The sequence below is a fragment of the Opisthocomus hoazin genome, chromosome Z, assembly GCF_030867145.1.
Source record: "Opisthocomus hoazin isolate bOpiHoa1 chromosome Z, bOpiHoa1.hap1, whole genome shotgun sequence".
Taxonomy (NCBI): domain Eukaryota; kingdom Metazoa; phylum Chordata; class Aves; order Opisthocomiformes; family Opisthocomidae; genus Opisthocomus; species Opisthocomus hoazin.
The window spans coordinates 73,086,809-73,101,635 of NC_134454.1; the positions used below are offsets into that span (position 1 = coordinate 73,086,809).

The 14,827-nt window shown below is 37.2% G+C and overlaps 1 protein-coding gene across 1 annotated transcript in view; it reads left to right on the top strand.

The window, feature by feature from the left end:
- The window catches only part of HCN1 (hyperpolarization activated cyclic nucleotide gated potassium channel 1), a 210,775-nt gene that overhangs the window by 132,741 nt on the left and 63,207 nt on the right, over positions 1-14,827 (top strand). The window contains exon 4 of the mRNA XM_075411543.1: positions 5,418-5,636. Within this exon, the coding sequence (XP_075267658.1) occupies positions 5,418-5,636 (219 nt within the window). The remainder of the gene's footprint in view (positions 1-5,417; positions 5,637-14,827) is intronic.

Here is a 14,827-nt window from a genome sequence, read left to right on the forward strand (position 1 = left end):
ACAGTAACTTTAACCAGCTCATGTCCTCCAGATTTTAGGCAGATGTTTCACTGGGGCCGCTACTTCATTACAGCCAGTGCTGCCATGGGAACAAGGATGCTTTGTGCTTTCTTTGACCTTTGAAGCTCCACCCTGAATTTTACATTCATTTTTTGCAGTAACTTTCTGTGACAACGGTAAAAGCAGGAGACTTACTTACGGACTGTCTATCTGCCTCCATGCTCGTAAATTAAAAGTGCCCACTTTTAATGGGGACTGGGATAGGAACTACCTACTGTGTCCGTAATATTTACGTCATTTAGGTTTCAGCACTGGACAAGCTGATGCCAGCTGCCTAGAAGGAATGGTGCCTCACCCACACCAGCTCCAAAGTAGACTTGCTGTTGCTTAGGAGATTGCTACATGGCCAGTGCCACACTAGGGGTGTTTCTAAGAGTATACCCGTGTGAATCAAGTTCTAGAGCTTGGAAATGCTTTCTGATACTTTTTAATTTATTAGGATAGAGACAAACCATCTACGTCCTGTCAAGATTTGTATGCATCTTCGCTCTTCCTCTTCACTTACTTTCAGAAGAACCGAAAGCCAATGGTGGGAAAGAATGGATATGTATGATTGATTACAAGGCAAGCTCTTTGGGGTAGGGAGAGGCTACTTCCCCACTCCTACTGCAGTTTTGAAAGGGAGAAGCAGTAGTGTGAGTTCAAGATCCTCATAGAAACCATTTCACTTAATTCTTAAGTCAGTCTGTGATTCATGATTGTAAAGCATGCCCTTGCAAACAGAGACGACCATTTCTCTGACACATGCAGTGAATGTGATGTGAAAGGAAAAAGAAACGGAGTCAAAAATGTGGAAAGCACTACTGCCTGTGCAATAGTCTGCTTACTACAAGATTTCTAAATTAATCTATATCTCAGAGCAAGGGTATGGCTGAGGGAAGATAAGTTGTGCCTACGGGAATGACCACAATGTGGGAGTGGGATTGATTTGTCTGATAACAACAAAATGTCCTGAAGAAAACCTCCATAGATTCCAGTAAAACAGGAACCCTGTTTTAATCCATGAAGAAAAATTATTTGCCTTTTACTGTTGTCACTTAGAAGGTGCCGTGTGACCTTTCTGTGCTTTATTTCTTATGAGCTGAAAAGCTAATATTGCAAAAAGATAATTCTAGCAGGTTCGTGTGAAATTACTAGACAAAGGATACCATCATGCAGTGAAGGAAGAGGCTTGGAAACAGACTTCTAAAAATCAGGAGTGCATTATGATTACTGTATTCTTCAGGATGACTGCTAAATTGATTGATATACTTACAGAACTAGTTGCAAATGATCCGTGATCATTCCTTTCACAAATGTGAGGATTTCCTAATGTCATCAAGCAAGATTATGTAATCAATCATTGGATAAACAGCTTTGCTATTTTTCACAATTACTGTCTTTAATAGTTTTTCCAAATTAATGTAATTTCATTTAAAACATTTTAAAACGGTTACTGTTACTGCTAATCTGGAAACAGTGATCGACCCATTGTCAACTAACAAATTAAAGGCTCTTTTTTACTGCTTGGTATGAGATTTTTTCAGCTCATAAAGGTCTGTGATTTGTTTTTTTTTTAATCTATACATAAAATCAGAATATGACCACTTAGGGAAACCTTGAACATGCATTTATATAAATATTAATAATTGAAAATTACATCAAAGAAAAGCTGACTATGTAAACATAGGATTCTTTATTTCATAGAAGAGGGTTTTTTTAACTCAGGGATATTATCTGTGAATGTGTTACGTAAACATCTCCTTATGACGCAAGTGCAGAAATGCTTCTTAGTAAAAAACATCTCTATAGGCTAGTAGCAGAGGAATGGTCACTCCTCATTTTCATACAGCAAAAAGCAGCACATTGGTACGGAGTTGTGGAAAATTCCAAACTCTCACATTGAAACAAAGTTGGACTTGCTCCTGCCAAACCCTTAGGTTATACAATGCAAGCAGAAAAATAAGTGAATGATAATAATTATGTCACATACTAATGTTGGCAGTAGCATACATGATTTATAGGATTTGACATTAGAAACAATGTTCTTTTGAAGTAGTATATATATGGGATAAATCATTGAACAACAGAAGAAACCGTACTGAAATTTGTACCCTCAAAGGTATTTGTTAAGCATCACCTTAAAAAAAATGCCCATAGAATCGAAAGAGACCAATGTTTATAAATGATTGTACAACTAATTGATTAGTAAGAAAAAGAAAAAAAAAAAAAAGCAATGACAAGTATTTTCAGCAACAAAATCCTCAGGCAAACTGAAGTTGAATTCAAATGTTTTGTCAGGTTTTTTCACCAGGTGGTTTTCTCCCTCTGCCAAACCCTTTCTACCTGTCAGAGGACCATCCATTCACAAATGTCTGAGATGTGCCTAGCCTGTAACAATGTCTATCACAAGCTACACCATAATCATAGAATCACAGAATCATAGAATGGTTTGTGTTGGAAGGGATGTTTAAAGGTCATCTAGTCCAAGTCCCCTGCAATGAGCAGGGACATCTTCAACTAGACCAGGTTGCTCAGAGCCCCATCCAACCTGACCTGGAATGTTTCCAGGGATGGGGCATCTACCACCTCCCTTGGCAACATGTTCCAGTGTTTCACCACCCTCCATGTAAAAAAATTTTTCTTATATCTAGTATGAATTTATCTGCTTTTAGTGTAAAACCATTACCCATTGTCCTATAACAACGGCCCTGATCCAAAGTTTGTCTCCATCTTTCATAGGAACAGCTTATAAAAGCCCCCTGTAAGTACTGAAAGGCTGCAATAAGGTCTTCTCAGAACCTTATCTTCTCCAGCTGAACAGCCCCGATTTTTTCAGCCTTTCCTCGTAGGAGAGGTGTTTCAGCTCTCTGAACTGATCTAATGCCACTTGTATAACAAATGGCCATTTGAGATGGCCTTGACCTCCAGTCTGGATTCAGATGCAATCATGACTTTTGAGGTGTTCGATCCTACTTTGGCTTATGAATAGAGGTAGATACATGGTTAAACTTATATTTGTTGATTTTGTTGTATATTTTTTGTTATTTCTCTTCTGTTATTGTAGCTCACCTATTCCCTCAGGTTACTGCTTCTCAAGTAGTATTTCATTTCTTTTTCACTTGCTTTGTTATATACTTAGTAGAAAGCCCTCCGTGTATTTTGTTTCTTCTTGCTTCGCCTCGCTTCCCTTTTCTTATTCTTTCTTAATGACAGTGGTATTGTACTTAAAACTGTCATTTACAGACTTGGAAAGGATCTCAGTCAAAAAATAAAATCAACCAACATTTGCATTAATTCAAAGACTTTGATACAATAATTTCATTTTACTGAAAAAAAGTTGAGATTTTTTACACCAAGGATAGGATAGAAAAGATTCATAGACAAGACCAAGATAAGCCTGTATTTTTATTTAATATTCATAACAGTTATGCTAAAAAATACAGTTTAAGAGCAAGATCCACTGTATGGAGCCCTGCAAGCATTGAGGTTTTGACCTTCCAACCTCTTGAATACTATGGCTTTAATAATGCTACTTGTAGCCTTGAAAAACATACTTTTTCCAGCAAGAAGTTTACTGTTTTCCCCAATGTAGTCTACATAAAGCTGCAACTGCTAAGGAATTTGGTATGGGTCTTTAAAAATTCCATTATTAATTATTACCACCCAAAGAAGATTGATACCAGCTGGAAGGAAAGTCCTTCAAAATAGACCATGCCTTGATTGCTGAAAGTTGCTTTCCTGAGAGACAGGGAACTTGCATTAAAATATTTACACTCACCCAGACAGCAAGGAGTTTCTGTGCTTCAGATGGATATTTGAATTAAGTGTAGACATTGAAAACCTATTCCTTAGCAGTATTTACAACACAAGATTTTCAGTTGTGAAGACAGAAATAGCTCACAAATCTGAAAAGCTTTAATTCAGAAAGTGAAACAAGTGTAAATACAGAGGAACTATTAGTTTGTAAATTATTATACTGGTGAATAAATAGTAACTGTCATCTGCAATCCAAGGATTGTTAGCTTATTTCCTGCTACCAGTTATTTTAGCTAATAGGGAGTCTAGAAAAAGCATTTTAATAGATGAAAAGCACAAGAATAGTTAGTAACCTTGGCATTTAAATGGCAAGAGAGCAAGCCTGAAGCTCTTTGAGAAACAAGAGCACTTGTGCAAAGCTTCTGTAGGTGGAAGAGAGACACAAATATTGATATTTCATATGTAAATTTTATATACAAATGCTACAGCCGATTTGGAGATTTATGTTAACAGGATTATTATTTTTGGTCCTGTATATTACACACTGTACCGGATAACTGCCTAATCTTATTGACGTTATCCCAGTTCTTCCTTCTTCACTTCTTAATTTCTGCAATTTTTCTCAGTTCTTTGCGGTAAACACTGTGTTTTCTCATGTACACTGGGTGCCTCCAAGCACAATTTATTTTCCTGGGTGCTGGATGACCAACAGCTATAAAACTGTTCTCGTTTCGTTCCTTGAGCAAGGAAAATAGAAAAATCTGACAAGGAGTCCCAGGGCTCTTTGGAATGTGTTAAAATGTCTGCTTTTCTCTGTGAACATCCCCTCTGACTGTCTCTATGTAGAGCTAAAGGAAGGATGCTGAGAGCACCTTTGCAATTTTGAAAGCTTGTGAGTGAGCTGTTGGGTCCTACTAATCTCCGAGAGTGAATGGGAAAGGGTAGCTACACATCAGAAGTGCAGGAACCAGGTATTCACTTTTTCTTTTGAGCTGGGTTGTACAGACCATGGCTGTGAACATGGGTTTGCTATGATTGCAGAATAAACAGATTTCTTTTGAACTGAGATGATTCTGGTATAAACACAATATTATGAGAAAAAACAGGATAGGCAGACATTACAATAAATAACACTTTTTTTCTGCCCTTGGGAACTGAAACAGCTGGTAAGATGAAATGTGGTTGTGTGCTAGAATGGACAATTCTGAAAGGGAAAATGGGGCCACAGGAGTATTTTCATGCATATTAAAACAAAATACTACCTTCTTGCACTTGGTAAGTCTGCATGCTCAGCTCTTTCTAATCCGTCTGCCATGGACTGTAAAATAAAATTGACCTTTAGTCTCCTTGTAATTAGGTTAACACCCAGGTTCAGGAATAAAATCCTATATTAAAAATAGTCAGCTTAATTTCGTCTCACTGTGCTAAGTATTATCTGGCAGAATCTCTGATGCTTTATCTAACAATTAATTTAGAAGGGATATCTCTTCTCACACACAGAAGATACATTACCAGACTGCTCTTTCAGAGCCAGTAATCTATGATCCCACTATACAGGTACAAATGTATTTTTCCCTTCAGCTTCCTGCTGGCTCAGTCACTTGTCTCTTTTCTTGCAGAATGATTCCTGGGGAAAGCAGTACTCATACGCACTCTTCAAAGCCATGAGCCATATGCTCTGCATTGGTTATGGAGCCCGTGCCCCTGTCAGCATGTCCGACCTCTGGATAACCATGTTGAGTATGATCGTGGGGGCTACTTGTTATGCTATGTTTGTTGGTCACGCCACTGCCCTCATACAGTCTCTGGATTCCTCACGACGACAATATCAAGAAAAGGTATCTCCTTTTAATGTAACTCCTTAAGTTTCAAAATAGATTAATGGGATGTTTTAAATGTGGAAGAGGCCATATGAGTTTACATGATATAATCTTGTAGCATCTGTATCCTGCAGCAGATTTCAATGAACACCAAGGAATTCAGAACAAACCATGGGCTCAACATATTCCTGCATGAACCCACTTTCCTTAGGGAGCAGATGGTTTTGCATGTCACATGCATTGAATGAAATCTTGGATGTGAAGCTTTCTTTAAACTCTGTGAAATGTTTGGTGAAAACTCCATCCTCTGGTTCAGACTGTGCTTTGTACCCCTGTGCTGCACTAGGTAGCTTGAACAAGGGCCTTGAGCTCAGTAACTTGGGCATGTCTATACAGTTTCCTGTCATTCTGTAAGACTGCAGTTTAGGTATAACCTTGGACATGTCAAAAGAATGGCCTTTAAATGACTACCAGACCAAATCAATTAGGTTTTTTTGGAACTACCTCAGAGAAGTACTCAGAATAGGTCTTTTTTTACTTTATAATGGTATTGTTTACATGCTAATCCATGACCTCATTAGGTCCTCTCCAAGGACAAAAGGAACGGTGGCCAAAAGGTAGAAAAGTAGAGAGAGTTTAGTGGAAGAGAGAGAGTTCTTTATGAAAAACAAAGAAAAAGGTTTTTTGATTCCTTGTAGGTACATTTGGAATTAGAAAGGCATAAATGAGTACAGGATGGGAACTTTCTGGAATGAGTACTAATTAACACTGTCAGTTGTTTAATAAAAGGCAGAGGCAAGTGTAGGCGAAGATGTGAAACCAGGAGATGAGTCTAGGAATGGTGGCATAAGGAAGAACAGATCAGAATGAACCTCAGCCAGGGACAATAAGGGTGTGCAGAGTTGCTGAGGTGCTTAAAAGAAGCCAAAATCGGTTATTACAGTAAATGGGGGAACTAGAGAGGCGGTGCCAGGAGAGAGGTCAGTTGAGCAAAGTAGTGAAATCAGAGAGTTCACATCAGCAAACAAGAAACAAGCCCTGATCAATAGTATTTGGCATATGTCCGTAAGAAAGTCCAGAAAGGCAAACTGGGCAGAAATCACAGTGTGATGGAACACAAGCTTGAGGGAGAAACCTGGAAGAGAGTAGGTAGAGGAGAGTGTGACCCTGGAATCTGCTGAAGATGAAGAGGAATGGCCTGAGTTTGCTAGACAAGAAAAAGGGAAAAGTCCAAGAAAGATTTGAGTAGGAAGGATTAGGATGTTTTCTTTACAAGTAGGCAAAGAGGGAGGAAGTCAGAGTGTGTGGGGGAAAAAGAGTTTCTGTTGAATTTTGTTAAGCTTGAGTCAAACGAATACCACAGTGTCAATATAACAGAGGCAGGGAGAGGTAAGGGAAGAGCTGTAAATCCAGTAACAGAAATATTAGCCAGTGGCTGACAATCTCACAGCTATTTAGAAGGTAAGTTTACAAGCAAGAAAGACCACATGGTGTTATCTTGAAACAAAGTGAGAATGAGGGGTTTAGAAGGAGAGGATGGGTGAGCATTAAAAACTCTAAAAATCTGAGCTCTGTCATTGACCACGTGAAAGTCCCTAACCCATTGCAGCATAAAGTCACGGGGCTAATCCTGGTGCGTGATGTAACCCAAAGTAATGGGCTTGTTGGGTCTGTGCTGCCAGCTGAAAGGGAAGAGTTTTTATCAAAATGGGACATTTGTAGGGAGCTGTGGGGCAGAAACATCTTAACCATGGACATGAAGGAAGATGTAGAGACGGAAACCCTAGATCTAATATAACTGCAGTTTCATTAGAGGTTAGGGTCAACATATATACACACACGTGCACAGATACATTAAATCAGCAGAAATGTCACCATCCACCTGAAACCTCATCTTCATAGTCATCCTCAGACCTTGCTGGCTGCAGCATGACATCACAGTGTTTTTAGCATCAGAAATATAATGCATGTCTAAAGATATTAGTATATTTTAAACTGTGTTGCGTAAATCCAGCTTCATTTGTGGTTTTGGTGTAAATTAAAACCCAGTAGCAGTCAAGTGGTATTGCATTTCTCATGTTTTCACATTATAGCAAACAAAGCCTTTTTTTTTTCCTCTCTGTTTTTTTTGCACACACTTTAGTAAACAATAGCATAGAAATGTCTGGCATTTTTCAGTTCCTGCAGTTCTCAACATTTTCATTCTTTCTGTTTTTACTTCTTGTTTCCTGACATCACAGGCAAAACCATAGCATGGCATTAACAATCAGGAATGAGTGAAATGAGCCTGAATTTGCATATTTCTATGCTTTAGAAAAATGTTTCTCTTTTTCTGGCAGCTGTTTCTATGCCAGTTATTATGGGCTAAAGCTAAAGGATGTCTTAATTAAAGAATTTTTTTCTACTGATTTCTGAGACCCTGAAATCATATGCATAATATCAGCTGTACCAACTATACTGATGTGTTTATATATTCTTTGCTATTGCTTTATCATAGTTTAATCACACATTTTTAAATAAATCTTTGATTATAGCCTAAGAATTACAAGCCATTACTGTATACTGCTAATGTATATTACATATTTTTCTTTACTCTGCAAACTAGATAAATGGGTATTTCAAAGATCAGTTTGTGCTACCAATTTTTTCAGCATGCATTGGCAGATAAAAATAGCTTATATTTCACTTAAATGAGTCTTGAGAAAAAGGTAAATCAAATCTCCAGCCACAGGTTTCATAGTTTATGTATATATACTGCAATATCGATTTTTGACAAGTGCATTGCTTTTTTCTTCTCCTGGAATTAAAAAATTGGAAAAATCAGGAGACTGTGACTTGTCTTGATTTTTGGGGCTTAAATGCTAGGATCAACTTCTTTTTTCAGTCTTACATATATAAGATTGTGCATTTCTTGAATCCATTGTTTTCTTTATAACAGTTACAGAAAATTATGTAATTACCGTGAATTGCTAGGTGACATAGAATGATAGTGGAAATGAAGGAAGAGGTTGTTCTTTGGGTCTTCTCTGCATAACACCATTCCAAAATCTTATCCTCCTTTTTTTTTGACTGCTTTTTTTTCTGCTGTAGCTAAAATAATATTTCATAAATGTGTCTGTGGAATGCAGCTAGTGGAAGGAGTGTTCTGGTCCTTCTCACATTGAAAGCAGCAAGAAATGACATATTTGCTGAAAACTTTGTATCTTCCTCACTGAGATCCTCCCAAAGCTCAGGGTATGCAAAACTAGAACAGACATAATTAATAATGGAAGAAATAAACACAGGAAGACAAGAGAGAGCTTTCATTAAACCAAACACATCAAAGAGCACCATCTAAGAGCACCGGCTAAGAATTTAACCTGTGCTGGGAAAAAGTATGATAAGAAAGCAAATACTGTTCCACGTGTTTGCTGTTATGGGTCAAAGACATCATTTAGCAGGTGAAATTAACAGTAATTGTAAGCTGTGAAATGTAGAAGGTGGACAATAAAATCACATACCAAGAAATACTACAAAAAAAGACACAGCTGTTCATTCTGGTCACTGTGAGGAAGTTCAGGTGTTTTTCTGCTGAAGTGAGTGGAACTGTTCTCAGTGGAAAAATACCTCTCAGACTGAATACATAGATCTTGGTAAAATGAGTGAAGGGTGAATACCTGACAAAGGAGAAATACATGTCCAAGTCAGGTATACTCAATCCATATTCCCTTTTCAGTAAGAAAGTCTGACAGGCCATTCTACCTCATAAAAGGACTGAAAAAAATCAATGAATCAATGGCATCTTAGCACTCTCCATCCTGTCTTTGGTATAAGTCAAAGAAGAATGCAGCAGTAAATAAAAGCAATATCACCACATCTCAAAGACATTTGCCTTTGCACAGGCAAAATTTATTTGAAAGAACCAGAAATGCATACACAGAACTTGTTAACGAACTACTGTGAAAAAAGCAACCAAATGGACAGTTACTTGACAAGGAGGTGAAGATAATTAGTTACATATTTCTTCCTTTATATGTTGGCAGTTTTTAATAGGAAGATGTTCACCTAATGCTGTGAATGTCATTGAATAATCTTGATTGACAACAGGTTAAGAATTCATCTGTTCCAGTCTGTTGTGGGCGTAAAATATCTAGGAACAAAGTCACAACAAGCTAATAGAGGCAATATTTGTAGTAGCATACAAATAGTCTCATAGCACAAAGATTTTTAAATTGGTTTGATAAAATGACAACTATTAGATCCATTTTCATTATGCCATCATTTTGTGTATTTTGATTTTTCTCTATTTGTAAGCAACTCAAACAACTGCACAAGGTTACAAAAGTAGAAAAAACAGTCAAAGCAATTTTACCAATTGCAAGTAGTAAAGGGACATATAATATAATTAATTTAATCCTATATGTGTCATAGGACATGCAAAAAAATTGACAACTATCTCCCTATAGTGGACGCTTTCCCAGTGATGGGAAGATATGTTTAAACATTGTTAAGGCTGCAAAAGAATTCTGGGCTTGACATCAACTTCAGATGTCCCAAAGGACATCTCCTTCTAACCTTATACTCTGCTTTTATCTCATCTCTTAATTAACGGTCTTTTAGCACATCCTCAGTTAAATCAGTCTAGTTCAAAGGGAGAAAAAGATCTAAAAGTGCTTTTCTACAGAGAAAAAGCAACAACTGCATCTAAAGATAATTTAAAAGCAACTTACTAATTGGCAATGTGCATTTTTACATAGGCAGCATCGGGATTTGAAGCACAAATGGCTCCTTTTTCATTTCTTAAGGATGCAAAGAAATGTTTACAAATGAAGAACAGAGTTAAGGCAGGTGGACAGCTTCAGCTTTTGCAGCACAAGACCTTGCACTAGCTTTTCAAACCTTCCCCGCACAGCTCCAGTTTGGGTAGCTAAGTGGCCTGTGTAGTCCACGGAGAGACATGCTCGACATGCGTTTGTGAGAGGCACCAAGCTCTCAGGGGCAGCAGTGGCGGAAGCGTGTTTCCGCTTCCCTTCCCCTCCATGCAGCTGTGGTACCTACACAGGAGCCTTGTGCAGTGAGATGTCTGAGGTCCTCCCTTCGAAAACTGGGGAGCAAGACCGCCTCTTTGTGCTCCTTTATCTGAGGGATTGTTTTAGGGTGCAGTGGAGGGGCTCTGCCATAGAGCAAACCAAGACTTTAGTGGCTACTCATTCAGCCAGTGATGCCTCTGCATTTTCTTAAGAGGAATACAAGGCAGCACTTGCAGGTTTTCCTAAATTTCAAGCACTTCATGAATAAAAAGAAGGTGGAACAAGGCAGATGCCAAGTTCTTGGCATTCTCATTAGCACTGCTTTAGTGCCTAGGAGACTATTCTGCAAAATCTTAGATATCTGTAAGAATCTCATCTAGAAGTATCAGGGACTTGCGAATTTCCACAGCAGACTAGGAAAAGGCAATTCTGGTCATGATGAAAATGTGTAGGAAAGGAAGAGCTACGGCAAACTCAGGACCACATCACTGATTAACTAGGTTGGTGCCAGCTTTTGGTATATTTTTTATTAAACTAAATATAATTGTCTATACATGTATAAATGTAAATATATTTTTTTGTCAGCTTGCCCTTGCTGGAATCCATAGTCAGATGAAATGGAGTGAAACAGATAAAGCAGAGTTTCTGTTGCATACATACTATATATAACATTCATAAAAATCTTTGAAAATCTAAATATGATCTCTAAACTGGACAGATGTTCAAAATGCAAATTGCAGAACTTGAATTTTAGACAACCTGCTGAACTTGCAGTCCTGGAGTTTTAGCATTCAGTTACTGGGACTGATCTGAACTGAGCAGCAGACTTTCTTATAAAATACTACTTGCTAAGTTCAGTAGCTTTTCATGGTGTTCACATTTCTTTAAAAAATGGACCTCTTGCTTTTCTGATGCTGCTAGCGGTTTTTAGAAAGCTCGAAAATAGTGTAACACAAAAATGTTCTGTGACTTGTCTCAACTCCCGCTCTTTCCTTAACAATAGTCCATTTTCACTTATACAGCATAATTTTAGCAATAGGTCATGTCATGTTGAGATTGCTGAAGAAGGTGAGCCACTTGGCAGATAAATCTTATCTTTTCTGTGCAGTTGTGCTACAGTATACATACTGCTCCAAAGGAATTACTTATTTTGGAGAATGAGAGATGGTTTACCTTATCCTGTAGTTATATCTACTCACAGGATAAAAAGAAAAAAGAAATAGGGCAAAATCATGTCACTATCAGCCTGTAGTTTTGCAAGTTTTATAAAAATGTCATGAGCTTGCACAGAGATATATCCTATTTAGCTTTGCCACTGAGCAGTATTTTAAATAGTAAACAATTTTTGAGGTGTGTTACAAATGATCAAGTGCAAGAGTTGGTAGAAGTTTTGCACCGTCTCAGATCTTCCAGACGTAGTATTGACTGTACCAAAAGCTGTACAGTCATCGTAACATTGTGAAGTAGAAAATTCATTATTCCCTAAATATTCAGGCATAACTGAGAGTCATTGCCTGAGGCAGTATCTGTGAATTCTTTCTGGTAGTTATAATTCTTAGTCTTGTGATTTTATTTAGAAGTCCAGGGTGTCTTATTGTTAAAGTCTCACCTTTCGGATTATTTCTGAATCATCTTATCATCTTACGCTGTTTTGGCAAACGTTCGGTAACATGCTGCTAAATGGATAGATGGATAGATTCCTGTCTTCTGTGAGCCTTATTGATCCGTGTAGAAAGCACTGAGATTTCTGAGAATAGAGCAAGTTATTAAAAGGTATTTGATATAAGTGATTTATAAAATGTTCTGAAAGGGAAAAAACACATGGCTGCAGCTCAGAAAAACTTTTCAAATATTCTGTTTCACAGGGTGCTTGCTGTTGTTTAAAAGAACATGCACATAAAAGAACTTCTATATATGTCAATTCTTTTATTTGTGTGCATTCTTTTAAATATTTTGATGCACAATTAGCACCATTGTGAACTCAGTCCTCTGACATATAAATGAATACGTAAATACAGCCACGAGAGCCAGTGTGGGCTGCACAGAGACTTATTCATTGAGCATGAAAATATTTGTTATGTCAGGATAAGGCCTCTACTGATATCACTTGCTTTCTCTTTTTGTATGCTCATCTTTATCAATTTGCATTTATTATAATTATCTGAATTTTTGCTGCACATAGTTGCGATATTTAATTTGACCTTGACCTTCTCAAGCTTTCAAATGGGAGAGAACAACAGATACTATTGCAACAAGGACAAAAACTATTCCCCATCTGCTCCTAATCAAAAATCAGAAGTTACTCACCTTTAACAATACAGCAATAACAAAATAAATGTGTTTGTTTCTTTTCAAGTGGAACTGAATAGTACGCTCTGTTCAAGGGTAAGAGAGGAATACAAATCAGTCAGAACGTTGCCTGTAGACCGCTCTCCTCTTTTGTCCTTCTCCTTCATTATTGTGTTTCAGCTTCTCATTATGGTCAATCTTGATGGGGTAATCGGGCTGGTTATTTTTTCTTGTATCTCTAAAAAGGCTATTGGTTCCTCCCAGTAGCAGGTACTGTGCAAGCCAAGTGCTATCCACCCAGCTGCATCATACCTGTGCCAAAGTGTAATAGACTCACACTGCTTTTAAAATGACAGATGGGACTTACTTTGATTTATTGCTGTGTTGTGGGTAATTTACCTATAAAGTGTTCTGCTGTCGTGCATTATGGATTAGGTTTCTAACAGTTTTCCACACGAAATTGCAGAGCAAGCTCATTACATTTTCAGCCATGTTCATGGTGACTATATAAAATTAGCTGTGAAGGCATGAAGTTATACCAGAGCCAAATTTTACACACAATCTGCTTTCTTTTCATAGTAATTGTCATAGGGTTACACATTAAATAGTTTTTTTTTTTAAAGTGAAACAAACAACAAGGAACTAACTTTTGTTTTTCAAAGTCTCTGTTCAAATTTATCACAAATTACCTTAAGTAAGAGGAAACTGTGCTTCACACCAGTTAGATATAACTGGTAGCAATTATCCCAGTTACACTACAATGATTGTGTTTGTGTCCTGCATGTGTAGAAGGAAATAGCACTCAATATTATCTAATATAATATTATGAGTGAGAAAATAATCCTTGCTGTGCAGATTCTTTTTTTTGCTTTTCTTTGTTAGGGAAGAAGGGAAGAAAGAAGGATTATTTTTATCTTGATGCTTAAATCATAATTCTTTCCCGACCTCACCACCTTTCTTGAGGTTTGAGTAATTAAAGCATGTCTGCCTTGAAAACATAATAATTCATGTAACTAAGACATGAAAATAGATTTATAAAAGCTTTGGATTGCAGACTACAACAGTAACTCTGAAAGCTTTTCTCTGCAAAAGAATGTTTTAAACAGTCTTTTGTATTCTGTTCTATGCTAAATTAACAGTTTTGTCCACATGGTTATTAACCTTGAAAAAATGTTGTAATACTAATTCAAGAAACCTCAGTCTCTATTACAGACTCAGTAATGAATATGGAAGTATAATGTTTTTCTCTCCATGTCTTTTCATAAAATGCACTAGACTTATCTTTTGCAGTAAATATCTGCAATCAAAAAAAAAATCAACAAAACCTTTATAACACGTTTCTAAACACTAAATATTTATTAAAACATAATAAAAGCAGATCTTTTCATAAAAATGCACAATGCTATGAGTTTGTATTGCACATTTTGGGGTTAGGAAAATGTCATTTTCATAGAAGAATCTATATAATCTTCTTCTAGACAAAATATTTGTTCATCAGCTGCCTTTTGTTATGGGCAGTGCTGGATGCCTGTATGTATTCGGGCAGAGTCTGCTGAACATATTTCTTCACTGCAAAATTTGGCATAAATGTAAAAATAATTTTGTAAATCTTTAAAGGAAACACTTATCACTTTCTAAATGAAAAGTAAAGGCAAGTCTTTGGGTGTTCTTATTAGACATTTGATAGGAGCTGGCAACCAGAGTTGAATGGAGTTAATTCCCCTAATTAGCATAGCTCCCTATCCTTTTTCAGCTTCTTTTTTCTTTTTTTTTTGGCATGGACCTTTCTTTTCCGCTAACTTTGTAGAGAATATGAGCAAGTGAGAGGAGCGGGCGATTACCTGGCACAAGAGTCTAGCTCTTTTTGCTGCTGCTTCACTCCTGCACAGCACCAGGAGTTTTTCAGGCCTT